This window comes from Chelonoidis abingdonii, chromosome 4 (genome assembly GCF_003597395.2).
Source record: "Chelonoidis abingdonii isolate Lonesome George chromosome 4, CheloAbing_2.0, whole genome shotgun sequence".
Classification (NCBI taxonomy): Eukaryota; Metazoa; Chordata; order Testudines; family Testudinidae; genus Chelonoidis; species Chelonoidis abingdonii.
Genome location: NC_133772.1, coordinates 130,321,180 through 130,340,409, shown reverse-complemented (window position 1 = coordinate 130,340,409; position 19,230 = coordinate 130,321,180). Strand labels below are relative to the sequence as shown.

Below are 19,230 nucleotides of genomic sequence, written 5' to 3'. Positions count from 1 at the left end.
CTAACCTCATTATCTCTAGCTTGCTTGCATATATATACCTGCCCCTGGAAATTTCCACTACATGCATCTGACGAAGTGGGTATTCACCCACGAAAGCTCATGCTCCAAAACGTCTGTTAGTCTATAAGGTGCTACAGGATTCTTTGCTGCTTTTACAGACAGCAAGTGTGAAAAATCGGGATGGGATGGGGGGTAATAGGAGCCAAGATAAGAAAAAGCCCCAAATATCAGGACTGTCTCTATAAAATCGGGACACCTGGTCGCCTTATGTGAGTGCCACTCAAAATCAGCTCATATGTTGCCTTCGGCACACGTGCCATAGGTTGCCTACCCCTGTTTTAGAGTGACCATCCTGACAGATTTTTGTCCAACATGTTCTTAAAAACCTCCACTGAGAGGAAGTCCACAGCTTCTTTCCTTGGAAGCCTATTCCAGGGATTAACTATCCTTAAGAGTTAGAAATTCTTCTTGATAGCTAACCTAAATCTTCCTTGCTGCAGATAAAGTCAAGTGTGGAGAACAATTGGGCTCTGTCCTCTTTATAATAGCCCTTAATATATGTGAAGATTTTTATCCAGTCCCCCCTTAGTTGTCTTTTCTCAGAACAGAAATCTGTTCTGTTTTTTTAATCTTTCCTCATTGGTCAGGTTTTCTATGTCTTTGACCATTTTTGTTGCTCTCCTCTGGACTCTGTCCGGTTTATCCACATGCTTGGTAAATTGGGGTGCCCAAAACTGGACACAATACTCATGTTTACTTTAGACAGAGGAAATCAAAGTGCCAAGAAATAAGGTATAATTCAGTGGAATATCCTTTTTCTCACATAATTGTCTTGAGCTTGCACAGACTTGCATAGCCAAACTGTAGAAACTACATGCAGGTTTCAAGGATCCCTTACTAGGAAGGAATGAAGATTTTCTTCACTGAAGCACCTTGCAGGAAAGCTTCTGTGGGATTTGTAGTTTAAGGAGAGGAGAACTGTGATGGAGGAGAAGATGCTATATATTAATCTATGAATACTGATAAGTAATGATGTCATGAATGCTGTAAGTAATCTGGTCAGTGAGGTAAAGTTACTGTATAAACATAGCAGGATATTAGAATTTCCTGTATGAATGCATTGATCTAACTTAATAAGAGCATTGTGGGAAGAGACAGGAAAACCGCACACTAGATCTTGATGAACAGCCTCAAGCGCAGACTTGCAAGAAAATGGGGCACACTGTTATCTTCAAGGAACCTGTATACTATTTTGGCTAAAACGAGGTGCTTGGAGATCAAAAGAACAATAAACAGCTAAAATCCCTTCTCAGCGAAGGGGCAGTCAGTTATCAGAAGCTGTCTAGGGAGACAGGTTGGCACAGAGAGAGACTGCAGAGAGAATCAGAAAAAGTTGGGCCTTTCTAAATCCAAGGAATGGTAAACTTTAGGGAACACCTAATATGTTTACAGTCTTATCTAACTGTTTTTAAGATCCATGTTCTTTGAAACGCTTTTGTTCTAAATAAATACTTGGCTTAAAGGAGGCTGCTTGGTGGACTATATTAACCACTCTCATTGCTCCCAGAGGGAGCAGAACTGTGGGCACTGAGGATAAGTCAGGCCTGCTGAGGTAATCATGGTTAGTACCAGGGATTGCAACCCAGGGCCTAGTGTGAAGTTGGAGAATCACATAACTCCACTTGGAGGCTAGAGGTCGCAGACATCAGAGAGGGTGCACTTGATTATAGAATATCAGGGTTGGAAGAGAGGTCCTCTAGGACAACCCCCTGCTCAAAGCAGGACCAATCCCTAGACAGACTTTTACCCCAGTTCCCTAAATAGCCCCCTCAAGGATTGAACTCACAACCCTGGGTTTAGTAGGCCAATGCTCAAACCACTGCGCTATCCCTCCCCCCATGTGACCAGGCGAGGTGCATTCGCCTGCTAACAGTGACAAGAACAAGCAAATGTTTGTTTTTCAAGTGCACCAGTTAATCACTACCCAGATTCTTTTTGATCAGTGCTTCTGATTTTATATTTCTTTGCCATTGTGCCTAAACAATATGTTCTGTTTAAATCCATGAGCAGGTTTCAGCTAGCAGTGTATGTAATTTGTTATGCATTTGTTCTTTCAGTTCGATTTGGAAGCAGTAAAATTGATAAAGAGCTAATCAATCGAATAGAGAGAGTTACTGGAAAAACACCTCACCACTTTCTGCGCAGAGGCATCTTTTTTTCTCATAGGTGGGTGAGGTTTTCTTTTTGATCCTCTGGTAATACCCAGAGGCAAGTAAACACAGAAATGTATGGATCAAGATACATGCAATTTCCATTAATCTCAGCGGGAGCATCCTGTGTCCAACAGAGAGCCATTTTCTACTCTCATTTACTCCAATAAAAACCCAGAATAAAGTGCTTGAAATTAATGAAGTTATTCCTTGTTTACAATTTCATCACTGGGAGCAAAACCTGGCTCCCAGAAAGTAGGGGAAGTTTGGGGAAAAAATGCATGGGGAACCCTTGCTGTTTCATCCTCTTACTCATTCAGCCTTGTATTATGAGAGAGGGCACTTTCTGTGTATGGACTTGTGATTGAATAAATGAATAACATGGAAGATATCAAATGGAAATACAGTTATGTTAAGAGCGTGAGTACTCTTTCATCTCACTGATTTAACAAAGGACAGTTTCTTTTGAAATGTGAAGTCTAGGGAGAAATCCTAGAAGTTCTGAAGTATCATAGGTCCTCTTGAAGTTAGGTACTAAAAAGTTAAAAGCTTTCTAAGAAGTAAATTGCATTTTTATTTTAGTATGATTCATGGCCATGATAGGAGTTGATTTTTTTTAATTATTTTACCCATGCAAATGCTGTTTGCATTCATATTTTAATCATTAAGGAAAATGTGAGCAAGGTCAGAAATGTGCATTTTTTAAAAATTAGACCATGTTAAGTAATCAGGGGGATGCTGGGGTTTTGGTTCAAAAGCTACCAGTATCGAAGTATCTGATTCAGCGGTTCCCTGTGCACTGGCTTCTCTTTGACTTCAGTGAGAGTTCTACATATGTCGCAACAGCAGAACTGGGTTCAGGAGAAGTATTATAAACTCTCTGGAGAAATAAATCTGCTTGGGCTCCAAACATAACTTTCTTTCAAAGTTTTGTGTGGTTGTAGGAAATGAGAGGGCGGGAAAGGAGTTGGGTTTTTGTTGTATTGTGTTTTGTTTTGTTGATAGGGGAAAAGAATTATCATTCCAAGAGTGAACATTTTCAAGTGTTGAACACAGTATAATTTCCAAACATGGCCATACGCTTAGGCCCCAATCCTGTATTGGGATCTGATGGCGTAGGTCTCCATACTCCTGCAGAGTCCCTATTGACTTCAATGAGACTCAACACAGTTCACATCATTTGATCCCAGTAGACATTTGGGGCCTTAATTTGTTATCATACAGTGTCTGTACAGGACCTACATTTTTCTATTAAATAATTCTGGTTTGCTTTTTTTTGAGCTGAATCTTTTAAATATGCTCAACCAATACCTTCTCTTTTTTTTTAAATAACTTTTATGAAGTGTACTATATATTTATAAGACTCTTTAAGTTACTGTAGTTGGTTTGTGAATACATTTTGCATTCAAAAAGTTTCACTTTTCTATTCAAAATTTTTACTGTAGCTTGCCAGCTGTTCCTTTTTAGAGCTAATTTATTTACCTACATTAGTTGTCTTTGGTTAAATTCTATAAGTCACATCATGTTTCTTCTGTTTTATTTTCTAGAGATATGAACCAAATTCTTGATGCATATGAAAATAAGAAGCACTTTTACCTTTATACAGGTAGAGGCCCGTCCTCAGAGGCAATGCATCTTGGTCATCTTATCCCATTTATTTTCACAAAGTGAGTAGCTTCTGCCTCTAAGTTGCAAGTTTATTAAATATTTGGTTCTCATCTGAAATATTGAACAGTATTTAGAGCTATAAAAACTGTACATCATACCCACTATCTATGTTACTTCAGTTGCAAATAAAATTAAATGCAAATATCTTGTTAATAAAACTCTTACAGTGGCCTGGTTAAGCAAGTCTGTTGCTGTCCCTACACCAGTGTTACCTCTCCCACGTGGCACACACACATTATTCTCCATTCTTCTTTTTCTTGTTAAATAGGTATCAAAGGCAAAAAGTACAGTATGGTCACTAGCATAGCAACAGAAATCTCGAGCCTGATTCTCCACTCCCATGGGTAACTGTTTACATCTGTGGCACATGCATGCAAAACACTAGTCCTGAGGTGAATGACTGGAGAACTCTGATTTGGTAGAATTTTCCATCCGTTTTAGATTCGCATATGTACAAAGCAGTGGAGAATCAAGCCCCCTTAACTTTATTACTGCCTGAATTCATTTAAATATTTTGGTTGTGCAACCCATTTCCTTTAAGTTGTTCTTATTTTTATTTTTATTTCTATTAGGTGGCTGCAAGAGATATTTAATGTTCCCTTGGTTATACAGTTGACGGATGATGAGAAATACCTGTGGAAAGATCTGACAATTGAGAAAGCTTATGACTATGCTATAGAAAATGCAAAGGACATCATAGCCTGTGGCTTTGACATCAATAAAACCTTTATCTTTTCTGATCTTGACTACTTGGGGTAAGGGTCTAAGAGTTCATAAAACCTCATGATCAAAAGTTTTCAGATAATCTCTGTGATCTTGCAGCAGCCAGCAATATAAACACATTGACTAACGTATCTGGATCTGAAACCTTCCAGGCAATTTTTACACTACTTAACACAATACCTTATTGTCCATGTTTATAAAATATTCTTTGCAATGTATGAACGTGTGTGTATTTATAACAATATAAAATATACATAATATTTTATATAGTTAATATAAGTATGTAATAAAGAGAATATTATACAAATAACTGAAAGTACATAGATGTCCTGGTAACATCAAGACTGAAGCTTCATTTGTTTAGGATGCTGTCAAAACCTCAGATGTCTTCATAGTCTCATGTCATAGCTTTTTTGGGCTGTGTTCTTTTTCTGTTAGGGATAAACAAGTTATTTTCATGTTGCTCTATGACTATAATAGAACTTAAATGGTTAACATTTTAACTTCCAGTAAGGGTGTGCTGCTAATACAAATCCACAAGATTCTTGCAGTTTAAAAAGAAGCAGCCATCATGGTTGCCTGCTTAGAAGGAAGAAACCCCCATAGAAGAGATTGTAACTTTAGAAATCATGGTCCTGATTCTCCTCTCACTTAAACTGGTTAGAATAAGGAACTTCCATGGAAACCTAGGGACAAGGGAGTATGCTGTAGAGCCAGCAATTCCCCTTTGTTTTCCCTCATGGTATTGGCTCTCACCTTATTAAAGAGGAGGGGAAAACACTGTGCATAATTTGCTCATACCAGCCCCATCCTGCAAATCTTACTTACCTGAGTAGCTCATACCCATGTGAAAATGGTCCCATTGACTTCAGTGGGACTAGCCATGTGAATAAAAATACTCTCAAGAGTATTATTACAAAACTTTTTTTCTTTGTAGCGTTTGCAGGAAATCAAGTTTTGAAACAAGGTGGAAAAGAATATTCTTAAGGCATATATTGTAATAATGGAACAACTTTAGTTGGTTGCAGAGCCTTTTTGTTCATCTGTTTTTTAAAATTTATATTTTAAAACTTGTTTTTATAAAACAAAAGAACAAAAATACATATATAGGGTCAATGCTTGGAGAGATCCAGGCCAGTTTGGGAGCATCCAAATCATAAGACCTCAAGTATTTTATATTGATTTAACATTTTAATGACATTAGAAGTGGCATCTAGTTCTGAGGAAGAACAAAGCAGCTGAAAAGTTCCAAACTCTCCAGTCTCAGATTAATTAACAAGATTATGAAATATCTCTAATAAATTAGTTCATTTCTTCCTGCCTGCCAATTTAAAAAAAATGCATAAGGAGGGATTTTCAGAGCACTCAGCATTGGCCTAGCTCTGCTCCTATTGTTAATGGTGGAGCAGAGTTAGACCAACACAGACTGCATCTGAAAATTCCACCCATACCATATGTACAGACACACTCATGTTGTACAAACGTATTGGAGCATATTTGGAGACCTATTTTAGCCTTGAACAGAAATAGCAGCAATGTCTGCTGAGTGGCAGTTGCTGGGGCTGCAGTATTTCTATATGTTCTTATGCATCTGCAGCTATTGAGAAATGTTCCCAAGGGTGTAAGGTTATAGCTCAGTGTCCATTAATCTTCTTTCCAGGGAAAGTGAATTAAAAATTCATAAAGCTTTATCATCAAAGAACAGATATATTTTGCTTGTAGTGCATTTTGTAAGCTTGTATACTTAGTACATACACAAGTGTATGTAGTGTTTCATATACCGTGTAAAAGTCTAGAGCTAATGCAAGATTTAAGGGGAAAAAAATCATATGCTCAAGAAATTTAAAGTAAGTGTTGAAAAGTTAACATCAAGGACATATCTATACTACCACTTATGGCAGCAAAAGTTATGTCACTCAGGGGCATGAAAAAAACACACCCTGACCAATATAAGTTTCGCCAGCATAAGTGATATTGTGCACAGCACTATGTCAGCAGGAGAACTTCTCCCACCAACGTAGCTACCACCGCTCGTTGAGGTGGATTTATTATGTCAACAGGAGAGTGGCTACATGAGTAATTTTACAGTAGTGCAGCTGCATTGGCACAGCTGTGCTGTTATGAGCTCGCTAGTGTAATCATGGCCTAACTCTGCCTCCTTGTGCCTGTGCATGTAAAATATCGGCTGTCGTCTTAGAATTATTTGTACAGCACAAATTTGAATTTCTTACACAAACTTGTACACAACGAAGTGTGCAATTTTCAAGTGAAACCTGAGGTTTTATGTCTTAATGAGACCTGAAAATCAAGCCAATTTTGAATAAAAATAATTCAGATATATAAATCTTCTTCCAGAAGAGAAGAAGAATCTACTCTTGTATGCTTAGGGAAGGAGTGTCAGTTAGGTGTTAAGATACCGTGATGCTGATGACCAACATTTAAAAACTATGATAGTTCAGGGAGGGCTTGGTGACTTGGAGGACAGTGTTGAAGGTTTTCACTAGCCTTACCTCCTCCTGCTTCCCTGGAGGAAAAAGAGTTTCTTTTTTGTTTGTTTGTTTTTTTCATGTAGCAAAAGAACTTCCAAGCCCTGTCCTCCTGAAGAAGGGTTTCTCTGGGTATCTTGCTGCAGTGCCTCCTGGAAGTTGTAGTTCAGGTGTTCCTTGTCCCTATTGGCCAGCCTGACTTGGGTTCTCCCATGATACACCACAGTCTCCCTCTTGGAGAGGGAGGAGATGCATCATAGAAGTCCCTGGCCAGGGTGCATCATAGGAACTTTAGTCTGCTGGGAAGCCCAACCCATGGAGGAGAACAGGGACAGGATGCGTCTGAACCTCAATTCCCATGAGGCACCTCACTAGTATTTCCAAATCAAAATATTTTGATTTTTCAGGCTTGGGGTTTGTTTGTTTATACAAAACATTGAAATTTTCTACAGAAAGCAAACACTTCATTTTGTTAAAAACTCAATTTTCCATTGAAAATCAGTTTTGGCAGAACATTTTTGACCAGCCCTACTGACCACTTGTATTTAAGCTTGCAGAGAAAAGAATATAATCTTCCAAAATTATTTAATCTTGGTTTTTAAAAAATTATGTTCTAAATTTACTAGTAAATATTAGGAAGCAGTGCTTCTAAAGTAATCTGACAATCTACCCTTGTTGTATAGATGTGATTACAGAAATGTAGTCTACCCTCTTTGACACTAAATTATCTCCCTTTGACTCCCTCCCCCCTTTTTTTACAGGATGAGTTCAGGTTACTACAAGAATGTTGTAAAGGTTCAGAAGCATGTTACATTTAACCAAGTGAAGGGAATCTTTGGCTTTACTGACAGTGATTGCATTGGTAAGAGCATGAATATGAGTTACTGGAAAGGACTGCTGTTTGCACTTTGTGTGATACCAAAGGCACCTTGATTGTGTAAACAGACTAGCACCTGCTGCTCATTGGAAAAACTGACAGGAGAAGCACAAATATCAATATTTTGAACGGCTCACGTAGGACATAGTCCTGGAGTCCTTACTCAGGCAAAACACCTTTAGCTACCCTGTAAGTTTTCCCAGTGTAAGGGCTGCTGTTTATGGCCTTGATGTCAATGAAGTATGAAATACAGGAGTTGTTGATCTGCATGCAATGTCCACAGTGTAGAGAGTAATTCTTTGTGTAATTTACTGCTACAACTCATACCTAATAATAACACTTCTATTGCACTTTCTACCTTAAATGCATTTTCCAAGTCTGTCTTTTGTTTTTGGTTTGGTTTTTTTTAGGATAAATTACAGGTTTACTGTCTATATTTTTCAGAGGAGAAAATAGAGTCCTAAAGACCTAATTTTCAGAGGTGCTGAGCAGCCACAGCTTCTGTTGCCCCAGTTGTAGTTCCTTAACATCCCTCACAATAAGGCTCCTGATGGTTCGAGGCTCAAATATGAGATTAGGACTCAGGAGTTCCTGACTCCCAGCCATGTTCTTGAACTACTAGGTCAGGCCTCTCTTGTAGCATCTCAGAATATGCTGTTACATTCTGGGTTGTGATTCCCACATATTGGCTGGGCTCTGGATAGAAAAAAACGTGTATATTATAAACAGCCACTGTTATTTATGCTCTGTGGGGACACTGAGCACTCTTTTCCAGTTTGGAGAAATCCATCATTGCCCTTCTTAAATTTGGAGAGGGATTGGGGTCGTGAATCTCTGTCATGGGGGACGGGCAAGGAGGTCATACACCCCATCTCCTGTGCTCCTCCTGGAGAGGGCAATAGGCATCTTTGGAAAAGTCCGAAGCCTGATATTTGATGATAGTTACTGTCTTAACGTAGAATGAGCATATTGATGGCAGTGCAGAGCTTTCTTTTCTCCCCATGGCCTGTGAAAGAAGGGAATGAGTGGAGATTTAGAGATTCCAAGGCCAGAAGGGGCCAGCCTAACGCCCCACCCTCACACAGGCTGCAAATTGCTCGCAGAAGGTGGATTAAAACATATCTTTTAGAAAGACAGCTATTCTTGTCTTGCTGAGCGGAATAATTCACTTTTCTATGTGGTGATAGACTAAATACATCTCTATAATACAATTCTTAATTATCTTACTGTCGTGTTAAAGATGCATGTGTTGTATGTAATTGAACTGGCAAGGGGTAAATTAAAATGTTCTAAAATGTGTTCTTTCTTAGGAAAGATCAGTTTTCCTGCTATCCAAGCTGCTCCATCCTTTAGCTCATCATTTCCACAAATCTTCAAGGACAAGAAAGACATTCAGTGTCTTATCCCATGTGCCATTGATCAGGTTAGAAATTATTTTATTTTATTTTGGCATTTTTAAAATGCCTCGTCCATCAGACTTTCGTGAGGTGACCAAAAAAATAGAAAACATCCTTCTCACAGGCAGTCTCCTCAGGCAGAAGCTGAGGATATGGATAAGTCTTCTACTGTGTCCTGACAGGAATTATATAGGCTGTATGAGCCCAGTAAGCACTTTACTAATTTCATACTGATTCCCATTAAGTCTTCAAACTGTCATGAAATCAGACTAGTAGTCCCAAGTGTGCAAATGTACATGAATGTACTACAGCCACGTGTAACATGTGGCTCTTACAGATCTCAAAGCACTACAAAGTCAGTATCATTATTCCTGTTTTACAAATGGGAAAACTGAGCTACAGGAAAGGGAAAGTGACTTCCCCAAGATCACCTAGCATGTCAGCATGGAAGAGCCTGGAATAGAGCTCTTATGTCTCCTGAGACCTAGTCTGGTGGTCTTTCCTCTAGACCACACTATATATTGCTGATGGTTGGGAATTCCACAGTGTTGCAAATATGCAGAATTCATGTCCCCCTGCAGATTTCTTTGCTTCCCTGCAGAAAAATGTCTTCTGATGGAGAAGCAAAGGGAATCCGCAAGAATGGTCATGCCCTCCCTCCCCAGGAGCATGGGCATATCAGTTTGGGTGCCTGGGACAGGCAGCGGAGACATAAATCACCCCTGGGGCTGGGCTGGTATGTGTGCATGGGGAGACGTCAGGCACATCAGGAGGGCCCGGAGGAGTATTTGCAGGTGAACAAGAGAGGCTCTATCCCTCTTGCTTGCTATTGCGATATACCCGGCGTGGGTGGCAAGGCTTTGGGGTGTTTCTGAGGAGGTAGGTGTGGGACAGGCTCAGTCCCCTCAGGCAGAGCAGACTGCCTTCTTAGTGAATTGTTCCCAGTGTTCTTAGCGAATTCCCCAAGGAGTATAATCACAAGTGTAAAAGTTTTAAGGTTCCTTTACATTGCCGGAGTGGAGTAAAGGACAGTATGGCCTTATAAATGCTTATAGTCTAAATTTAGAACTGGTCTAAATTTTTGGACTGAAAAACGTTACAATCAAAATATGCTCTATGAACTGTTTACTCCTGACCTTTCTGGAGACTGTCAGTAGCCAATATAAATTGTTAGTTTGATACCCCAGCACTCACTTGCTCTTCAGTTGCCTATGATGTAATACTGAGCGTATATATCTGTTGACTAATAACTAGAAATAAAGAGTCAAATTACCATTAGACAAAAGAGGTTTTGGGATATCCTCCAATGCTCCCCATTCCCATTCTCCATCCATTGTAGTTTAGTTTAAATATATTACCAAAATAATTGAAACTGGCATGATTATATTGTGTTATTTTGACAAATAAAATATGCAGAATTTTAAAATATTGTGTGCAGAATTTTTAATTTTTTGGTGCAGAATTCCCCCAGGAGTAATATACATGTACAGCCATCATGGTTGTCTCTGTCCATGCCTTCAGCACCAAAAGCATAGGCTTCCCTGTGCCACTTACGCATAAGGCTCTCGTAGGGCTCGTCTACATGACATGACAATGTGTACTAGAAGGGTATGATTTCTAAAGTGCACTAATGTGCTGAGCATGAACTGGCCTGTGTTCACCCTACTTGCATACACTAAAAGCTCCCTAGTGCGCATAAACATAGTGCTGTGCGTGCTGGGTCAACTCAGTCCAGTTAGTGCACAACACATTCATGCATTCCAGAAAAAACACATCTCTGGTGAACATGGCTGTGCCATGTAGGCAAGCCCATAGTCATTAGAGACAGCTGCTAGAAGATGATTACATGCACCAAGCTATTACATTTACATCATGTGACCAGGACCCCAGGGGGCCACATTGTGATTGCTCAGTTAGGGCAAATTGCAAAGAATGGGGCAGACAATCCGCAAAACTGGTGGTTATTCTATACTTAGATTCACCAAGCCAGCAACAAAAAAGCTTCTACAATACCAAAACACAGTTCCCTTAAAGCAACCCAGCCTGGAACTCCCACCCAGACAGCCAAGTCAAATATGAGGAGGATTACTGAAAATCTTGTGGCATCATATAAAAAGTTCTACTAATCCAAAGGATCAGACACATTACCCACCAGGTTAATGAATATTTCAGATCTTACCCAAATACACACTTACAGCCAATTTTATTAACTAAACTAAGATTTATTTAAAAAGAAAAGAGAGAATATTGGTTAAAAGAACATTATATATACAGGTCTGAATTCTTAGGTCAGTGTCTAGTAGAGTTCGTGAGCTTTAGAGTTTCAAAGAGTCCTTTCCAGAATCAGTTAATCAGGTTATAGTTCAATGTCCAATATCAAGGTAATCTAGAATGGAACTGGAGACATCAGTCTTGTGACTCAAATTCCCTCTGATGAAGCTTAAGCAGATCTGAAATGAAAGGGTCAGGGCCCGAGAGTTTTTATAGATCCCTTGACAGCAGGTGTTCCTTGGGTGAAGAATGGTGCCTTTGAAGTAACCTCCTATTGCCTAAGCACCACTGGTAATTAGCTACGTAGATTAATATAAGGTAATTACCCATCTTCAGCCATTTACAGGTTGTTAACTACATACTTCAAAGAAAAATAAGAACAATGATATTACTACATTCACAGCTTATTTATCTCCTTTTGCTCTCCAAATCAACATAATGCAGCGAAAGACAGGAACTGTCTGTATCTAACAGTATATATGTATACACACAAAACACAAACATTATTTACTAATATGTCTTGAACGTTGAATCCGGGTCAGTTAGCCTGCTAGTAGTGCAAGCCTTTCTAGCCCTGTATCACACATCCACATTGTCAAACCACTGCTGTTGGCTCCCTTGTTGAAAGTCTTGTTAGAGATCAAGAAACTAACAAGCATGAAGGCAGCACTACCTACTACATCCTGGAGGAGGTTTCTCTAATTTACAAGCTGTGTAGGTTCCCAGGGTACTTTTGATAAGAAGCTTACACTGCTCTTGTCCAGAATTTAAGTGCCCTGGTGACAAATAGCAGAGTTCTGTCTCCTGGGCGGTCAAACTTCTTCATTTTCATAAGTGCTAAGTTCACACAGTTTCTTCTTAAATAAGCAGCATGATTTGTTATGAAAGGATGGGCTCTAGAAAGAAACCAGAGAGATCGGAAGGGATTTTTCAAAGGGGATTGGAAATGGGCTATTTTGTTACTGGCTGGAATCTGAACCAGGTGAGTTGTAATCAAACAGTTCTGAACTATGTATATTCAATTTTATTCAAGGCTTTTATTGGTGGTTGTTCTAGGATCCTTATTTTAGAATGACAAGGGATGTAGCACCGAGGATTGGATATCTTAAACCCGCCTTATTGCATTCAGTCTTCTTCCCAGCACTGCAAGGAGCACAGACAAAAATGAGTGCTAGTGACCCCAACTCCTCCATCTTCCTCACTGACACACCCAAGCAGATCAAAACAAAGGTAAGAACCTACCCAATATGAAAATATATACAGCACTATATTCAATGGAGTAATTTGCTTGAGTGTTACAATAAGCCCTCTTTTTCTCTTTTGTTGACCATTTTTTTTAAACATATCACGTCCTTTTTCCTTTTATAGTGTATTCTAACGTACCTTCAGAGATCGACGGAGTGAGACAAACATAACTAACCTAGTCTGATCTTTTGCCCTGTCAGCTATACTATCAGAATAATATTTAATGTACTAAACATCCTGTTTATTCACCTGGTGTCTGCAGAGCTTTGCCATAAGAATAAGTCTGTCGATGTCCTGTCTCTACAAATACACAGCAGGTTTCTGTAATTTTAAAGATTGACAACCTGTGATGTAAATCAAAGGAAGAGCTCTTGTTCTCTGTTGACTACTCCATGGCACCAGATACCACCGTGTTACACAGTGACAGTTGCTAGGCAGGCGAAGCTTTCATTGCGGCTCAGTGGATCTGCTGCTGCCATGCACTTCTCCAGCTAATTAGTTTGTGAACAGAAATATTACATTAACCTTTTCTTTGGTTTTAAAAGAGTATCTATCTCCTCTCCAGTGCATCCCCATAACTACTCTTAATCCTAAAGAAAATCAGGCATTCATAATGACAAGAGACTAAATTTAGACTAGGTTTGTTGCATGTGACATGGTGCACTGTGGAATTTGCATAAAGAATGAGTCATCTTTAGAATATTCTGAAAACTTTACAAAGTTAGACAAGAGGAAATCTGACTTTTAGGCATATGATACCCTTGGTTTAGGGGTTGAGTATCTACATATAAGTAAACCTTCTTGTACATAGAAAATTGAGTGTTCAGAAAAGGAATGTTCAGCCCATGTGTAGATTGGTGGGGGTCACTGTAGGTCAAAGCACAGGAAAGATTTGTTGTGTCTGATAGCTGGTTAGGCAGCATTCCTAACATGTTTGACAAACTGTCATGGAATGTAGCAGCTAGGATCTTTGGCATGGTTTTTTTCTGTAAACAATTAGTATCCCTCATATGAACTGCTGGATGTGTCTTGAGGAAGCAGCCTGTGTGTGTGAAGAATTCCACAATTATGCAGTTTTGTTTTAAGTAGGTAAATTAGCTCTTCTGTTTTATTGGGAGAGGGAAAAAACTCTAATCCCTTGCTTTAAAATAATGATATTCATTTAAATACAATATTGGTAGTTTACCTCCAGTCCCTTGGAGGGTATCAAATATACTCTAGGGGCAATCCAAGGTATTGTAAGCCAATAAATCCTATTTCTGAACCCAGTAAACTGGTTGAAACAATAATTAAAGGTAGAATTATAAACACCAGATCACAATATGACAGGCATTTCTTCTACAAAGGAAAATTGTGGCTTAGAATAGAATTTTTATAAAGGAAAACTAATTCCTATTCATTTAAACTTTCAAAGGCCTTTGAAAAAGTCCTTTCCAAGAGGCAATTAAGAAGTCATGGAGAAAAAGGCAAAGTACTGTCTGTTGATCAAAAACTGGCTAAGAGACAAAACGGTGCAGGAATAAATGGCAAATTTCCATCATGGCAAAAGATTAACAGGAGGGTGCCACAAGATTTTGTACTGGAACTGATTTTTAATAACTTAATTAATGATCCGGAAAAGAGTATGAGTAGTGAGGTGGTAAAACTTACAGATGGCGCAAGCAAATTAGGTTAGTCAAGACTGGAAGACTGAGGAGTTTGAGAGGGACCTAACCAAGTTGGTGAATGGGCAACACTATGGTACATTAAATTCATTGCTGATGTATGTAAAGCATAATAATCTCAACTACTTATTCATTTAACTGCATTAACTTCATCAGCTCAAGAAAAAGACCTTCCTCATTGTGGACAACTCAATGAAACCCTCTGCTCAATGTGCAGAAGCAGTCAAAAAAAACGAACAATGTTTGCACGCTTAAGGAACGAGGGCAAGAATTGTATAGACTATATCAGTATATGAAACAATGGTATGCCCTCAGCTGGAATTCTGCTTTCAGTACTAGTCATCCCTTCTTAGCAAGTATATTTTAAAATTAGATGAGATTCAGAGATTGGAAACATGAATGATTCAGAGCATGAGAAAATTCTCATTTGAAGAATCAAAAGACTGGGGTTGTGTGCCTTACTATGGAGGTACAGAGGAGTGGGGATGTGATAAAAGTATATAAAATAATGAGTGTTGTAGAAAAGTCAGATTGTGAGCTGCTGTTCAGCCTGTCTCTTAACACAAGAACAAGAGGATGTTCCATGAAATTGGAAGGTGGCAAATTCAAAATTGATTTTAAAAAAATGTTTACGTTTTCAGACAATGAATAATTAGCCCGTGAAACTCATTGCCTCAAGATATCATTTAAGAATCAGCTCTTGGCAAGATTCAGATATGGATTAGACATTTATATGACTAAGAATACCGAGTTATAGCTAATGCAGTAAATCCCAAACAGGATATTGTCTGTAAACAGAAGAAAATGAAAAAGGACAAATAGCAAAAATGAAGGTGCAGGACCCTATCTCTTTCCAGCCTTGGCCATTGTTATTTTCAGCTCCTCTCTTCTCCTTCTCTTGTCGCTCTTGATAGTTGCTAAATCTTACCAGTTTTAGTCTCTCTCTAACCTCTCTAAAATCTGTCCGCTCCACTCCATTCTCCTTCAAAGTTAATTTCTCAGTGAGGTGAATATAGGATATACCTAACAATGTTGCTGTTGTTTGTATGAAGATAGTTTTGTTCAATAATAATAATACATAGCCTTCCTTACAAATGGTGACAACTGAAGCAGAAAGGACTAGGTGTTCTTAATGAAGATCTGGGTAAGTTCTTGATGCGACTTAATTAGACCTGAGCGACCAGTTTATGGGTTGATCGTGTGCATCATCATCTTGTCCTGCTGCTCACAGCTTGTCACTCACCTAGTCCTGTCCTCACATTACCTTCTGCATCAGGATCAGGCTTCTTGCCTTGCCTTTAAGGCTCTGCGCAAATCTGCTCCTGCTTGCACTTCAACTAGTCTTTAAGGTAGATTTGTTTTTTGAATGTAATGTTGATATAAGTGCTTATAGCCCTTCCATATCAACTCTTTATAGTGTAATCCCCATTTGACAGAAGTTATACCTTCAAATAATTATGTTGTTCTAGATCAACAAGCATGCCTTCTCTGGAGGTAAAGATACTATTGAAGAACACAGAAAGTATGGAGGTAACTGTGAGGTTGATGTCTCTTACATGTATCTCACCTTCTTCCTTGAAGATGATGACAAACTTGAACAAATGAAGCAGGTAAGGAGCCAACTTAAAGATAATTACTATTTGTCTTTTCATGGGGAGAGACCCAGCTACAATTAAGACCTCCTATTTGAACCTTCTCATGGAAGATATCCATGGTGTAATGCTGTATCCTCCCTTTTTAAGGGTTTCTCTATCCTAGTTCAGCCCTGCGAGTGATCAAGATTTGTGTGTGATGGTTGTGGCATTCTCTCCTCACATGTATCACTTTATTTTTCTTTTAAAAAAGTGGGGAAAGACAAACCCCTATATTTTCATGGGGTCTTGTGTAGGAGGCTCTCTTCCCTCCCTCTACCCCTTTTTAATGGATACTACTTTGTTTGGCTTTTTTGATATGTTTTCATAAAGTTTTAAGTAGATTGTGCATATTAACCCTATTTATGTAGTGTGCAATGTCTCTAAACCCTTTGTAGCTTCTAAAGCTAGTGAAAAGTTTGTCAGATACTGATAGTCCTTATAGATGAACACAACTTTTGACATGTTTATATTGGGGCTGTCGATTAATTGCAGTTAACTCACGTGATTAACTCAAAAAATTAACTGTGATTAAAAAAATTAATCGCACTGTTAAACAATAGAATACCAATTGAAATGTATTAAATACTTTTGGATGTTTTTCTACATTTTCAAATATATTGAAAATATATACAAAGTGCAAAGTGCTCACTTTATATTATTTTTATTACAAATATCTCCACTGTAAAAATGATAAACAAAAGAAATTGTATTTTTCAATTCACCTCATACAAGTACTGTAGTGCAATCTCTATCGTGAAAGTGTAACTTACAAATGTAGATTTTTTTTTTTTGTTACATAACTGCACCGAAAAACAAAACAATGTAAAACTTTAGAGCCTAGAAGTCCACTCAGTGCTACTTCTTGTTCAGCCAGTCGCTAAGACAAACAAGTTTACAGGCGATATCGCTCCCTGCTTCTTTTTTACAGTGTCACCTGAAAGTGAGAACAGGTGTTCACCTGGCACTTTTGTAGCCAGCATTGCAAGGTATTTACGTGCCAGATATGCTAAACATTGGTATGCCCCTTCATGCTTCAGCCACCATTCCAGAAGACATGCTTCCATGCTGATGATGTTGGTTAAAAAAATAATGCGTTAATTAAATTTGTGACTGAACTCCTTGGGGGAGAATTTTATGTCCCCTGCTCTGTTTTACCCACATTCTTCCATATATTTCATGTTATAGCAGTCTCTGATGATCACCCAGCACATGTTGTTTGATTTACGAACACTGTCACTGCAGATTTGACAAAATGCAAAGAAGTTACCAAGTGAGATTTCTAAAAATAGCTACAGCACTCAACCCAAGGTTTAAGAATCTGTAGTGCCATCCAAAATCTGAGAAGGATGAGGTGTGAGGCATGCTTTCAGATGTCTTAAGAGAGCAACACTCGGATGTGGAAACTACAGAACCCAAACCACCAAAAAAGAATATCAACCTTCTGCTGGTGGCATCTGACTCAAATGATGAAAGTGAACATGCAGCGGTCCACTCTGCTTTGGATCATTATTGAGCAGAACCCATCATCAGCATGGATGCATGTCCTCTGGAATGGTGGTTGAAGCATGAAGGGACATATGAATCTTTAGCCCATCTGGCACATAAATATCTTGCGACGTCAGTTACAACAGTGCCGTGCAAATGCCTGTTCTGACTTTCAGGTGACATTGTAAACAAGAAGCGGGCAGCATTATCTCTTGCAAATGTAACCAAACTTGTTTGTCTGAGCGATTGGCTGAAGTAGGACTGAGTGGATGTGTAGGCTCTAAAGTTTTACATCGTTTTATTTTTGAATGCAGTTTTTTTTTGTACATAATTCAACATTTGTAAGTTCAACTTTCATGATAAAGAGATCTCACTACAGTACTTGTATTCGGTGAATTGAAAATACTATTTCTTTTGTTTTTTACAGTGCAAATATTTGTAATAAAAAATAAAGTGAGCACCATACATTTTGTATTCTGTGTTGTAATTGAAATCAATATATTTGAAAATTTAGAAAACATCCAAAAATATTTAAATAAATGGTATTCTGTTACTGTTTAACAGTGCAGTTAATCGCATGATTAATTTTTTTTACTCGCTTGACAGCCCTAATTTATATATAATGAAGTCCACACTGAAGATCTCACTAATATAAGTAGTTTCCCTCTAAAACCTACCTCACAAGAACTCCTCATCCTGGGATTGGTGGCAGGGCCCACTCACCCCTCTAGCTGTAACGGTCATTGATGGGCCTAAGCGGCGTGTGTGTTTTTTGGAAAGCGGTACTTTCACTCACCACTGAAAGTGACTATAGTTTGTTGACTTTCCCCACTCAGAATAGCTGTAAGAAAGACCAGGAGCTACCAATTTCTCTTTAGCTCTCCCCACACAACTTTCCCTGAACAGGAAAGGAAGCAGAGTTGAGGAAGTCGTTGATCCCCTGGGAATACTGCACCCAAGTCCTTGTGTGTTCCAGGAGCACAGTGGGACACGCTGTCTGAGTGGTTTCCTGAAAATCTCCTAACACTGCATCAGCAACAGCAGACCTCTCCCAGTGCTAGTGCACGCATAGATCTTCTGCCAGTATTTTTGCCACCATGCTGTCTCAGAACAAGGTTAGAAAACATGGTGGCAAAAATACTTCAGCCAGTCGAGCACTAATGGAACTGGCACCGGTTGTAGTGAGATAGTGGGAGGCTTTCAAAGAATGGTCATTGTAGATGCAGCTTCCTAGCTGAGTGAAACGTCATTAAAATATTAAAAGTCCACTGAAATGCATTGGAATAATTACATTTTGTCCTTAAAAAGTGTACTCATTGGGTGTTGGCAACAGCTGCAGCTTGAACAGATACCAAGAAATGGCTTAAGGGGAGATGAATCCAAACTGTTTTCATTACCACTTCAAAACCAGGGCTGAGCTCCCCTAAGCTCAGCCACGGTTTCTAACACAGTGAGGAACAGTTTGGTCCTGTTTACATTTGCAGCTAAGCCATTTAACAGCAGTGCAGTTGAATGAACTGCCAGCAAAGCATATGTTTCCTAGTGTGGACATAGACTTTCAGTGCCATTC

The 19,230-nt window shown here is 38.9% G+C and overlaps 1 protein-coding gene across 1 annotated transcript in view; it reads left to right on the top strand.

Moving 5' to 3' along the window:
- The window catches only part of WARS1 (tryptophanyl-tRNA synthetase 1), a 36,881-nt gene that overhangs the window by 15,973 nt on the left and 1,678 nt on the right, over nt 1-19,230 (top strand). Inside the window, exons 4-10 of the mRNA XM_032763491.2 lie at nt 2,118-2,226; nt 3,758-3,877; nt 4,451-4,633; nt 7,849-7,949; nt 9,275-9,387; nt 12,689-12,862; nt 16,011-16,151. Of these exons, the coding sequence (XP_032619382.1) occupies nt 2,118-2,226; nt 3,758-3,877; nt 4,451-4,633; nt 7,849-7,949; nt 9,275-9,387; nt 12,689-12,862; nt 16,011-16,151 (941 nt within the window). The remainder of the gene's footprint in view (nt 1-2,117; nt 2,227-3,757; nt 3,878-4,450; nt 4,634-7,848; nt 7,950-9,274; nt 9,388-12,688; nt 12,863-16,010; nt 16,152-19,230) is intronic.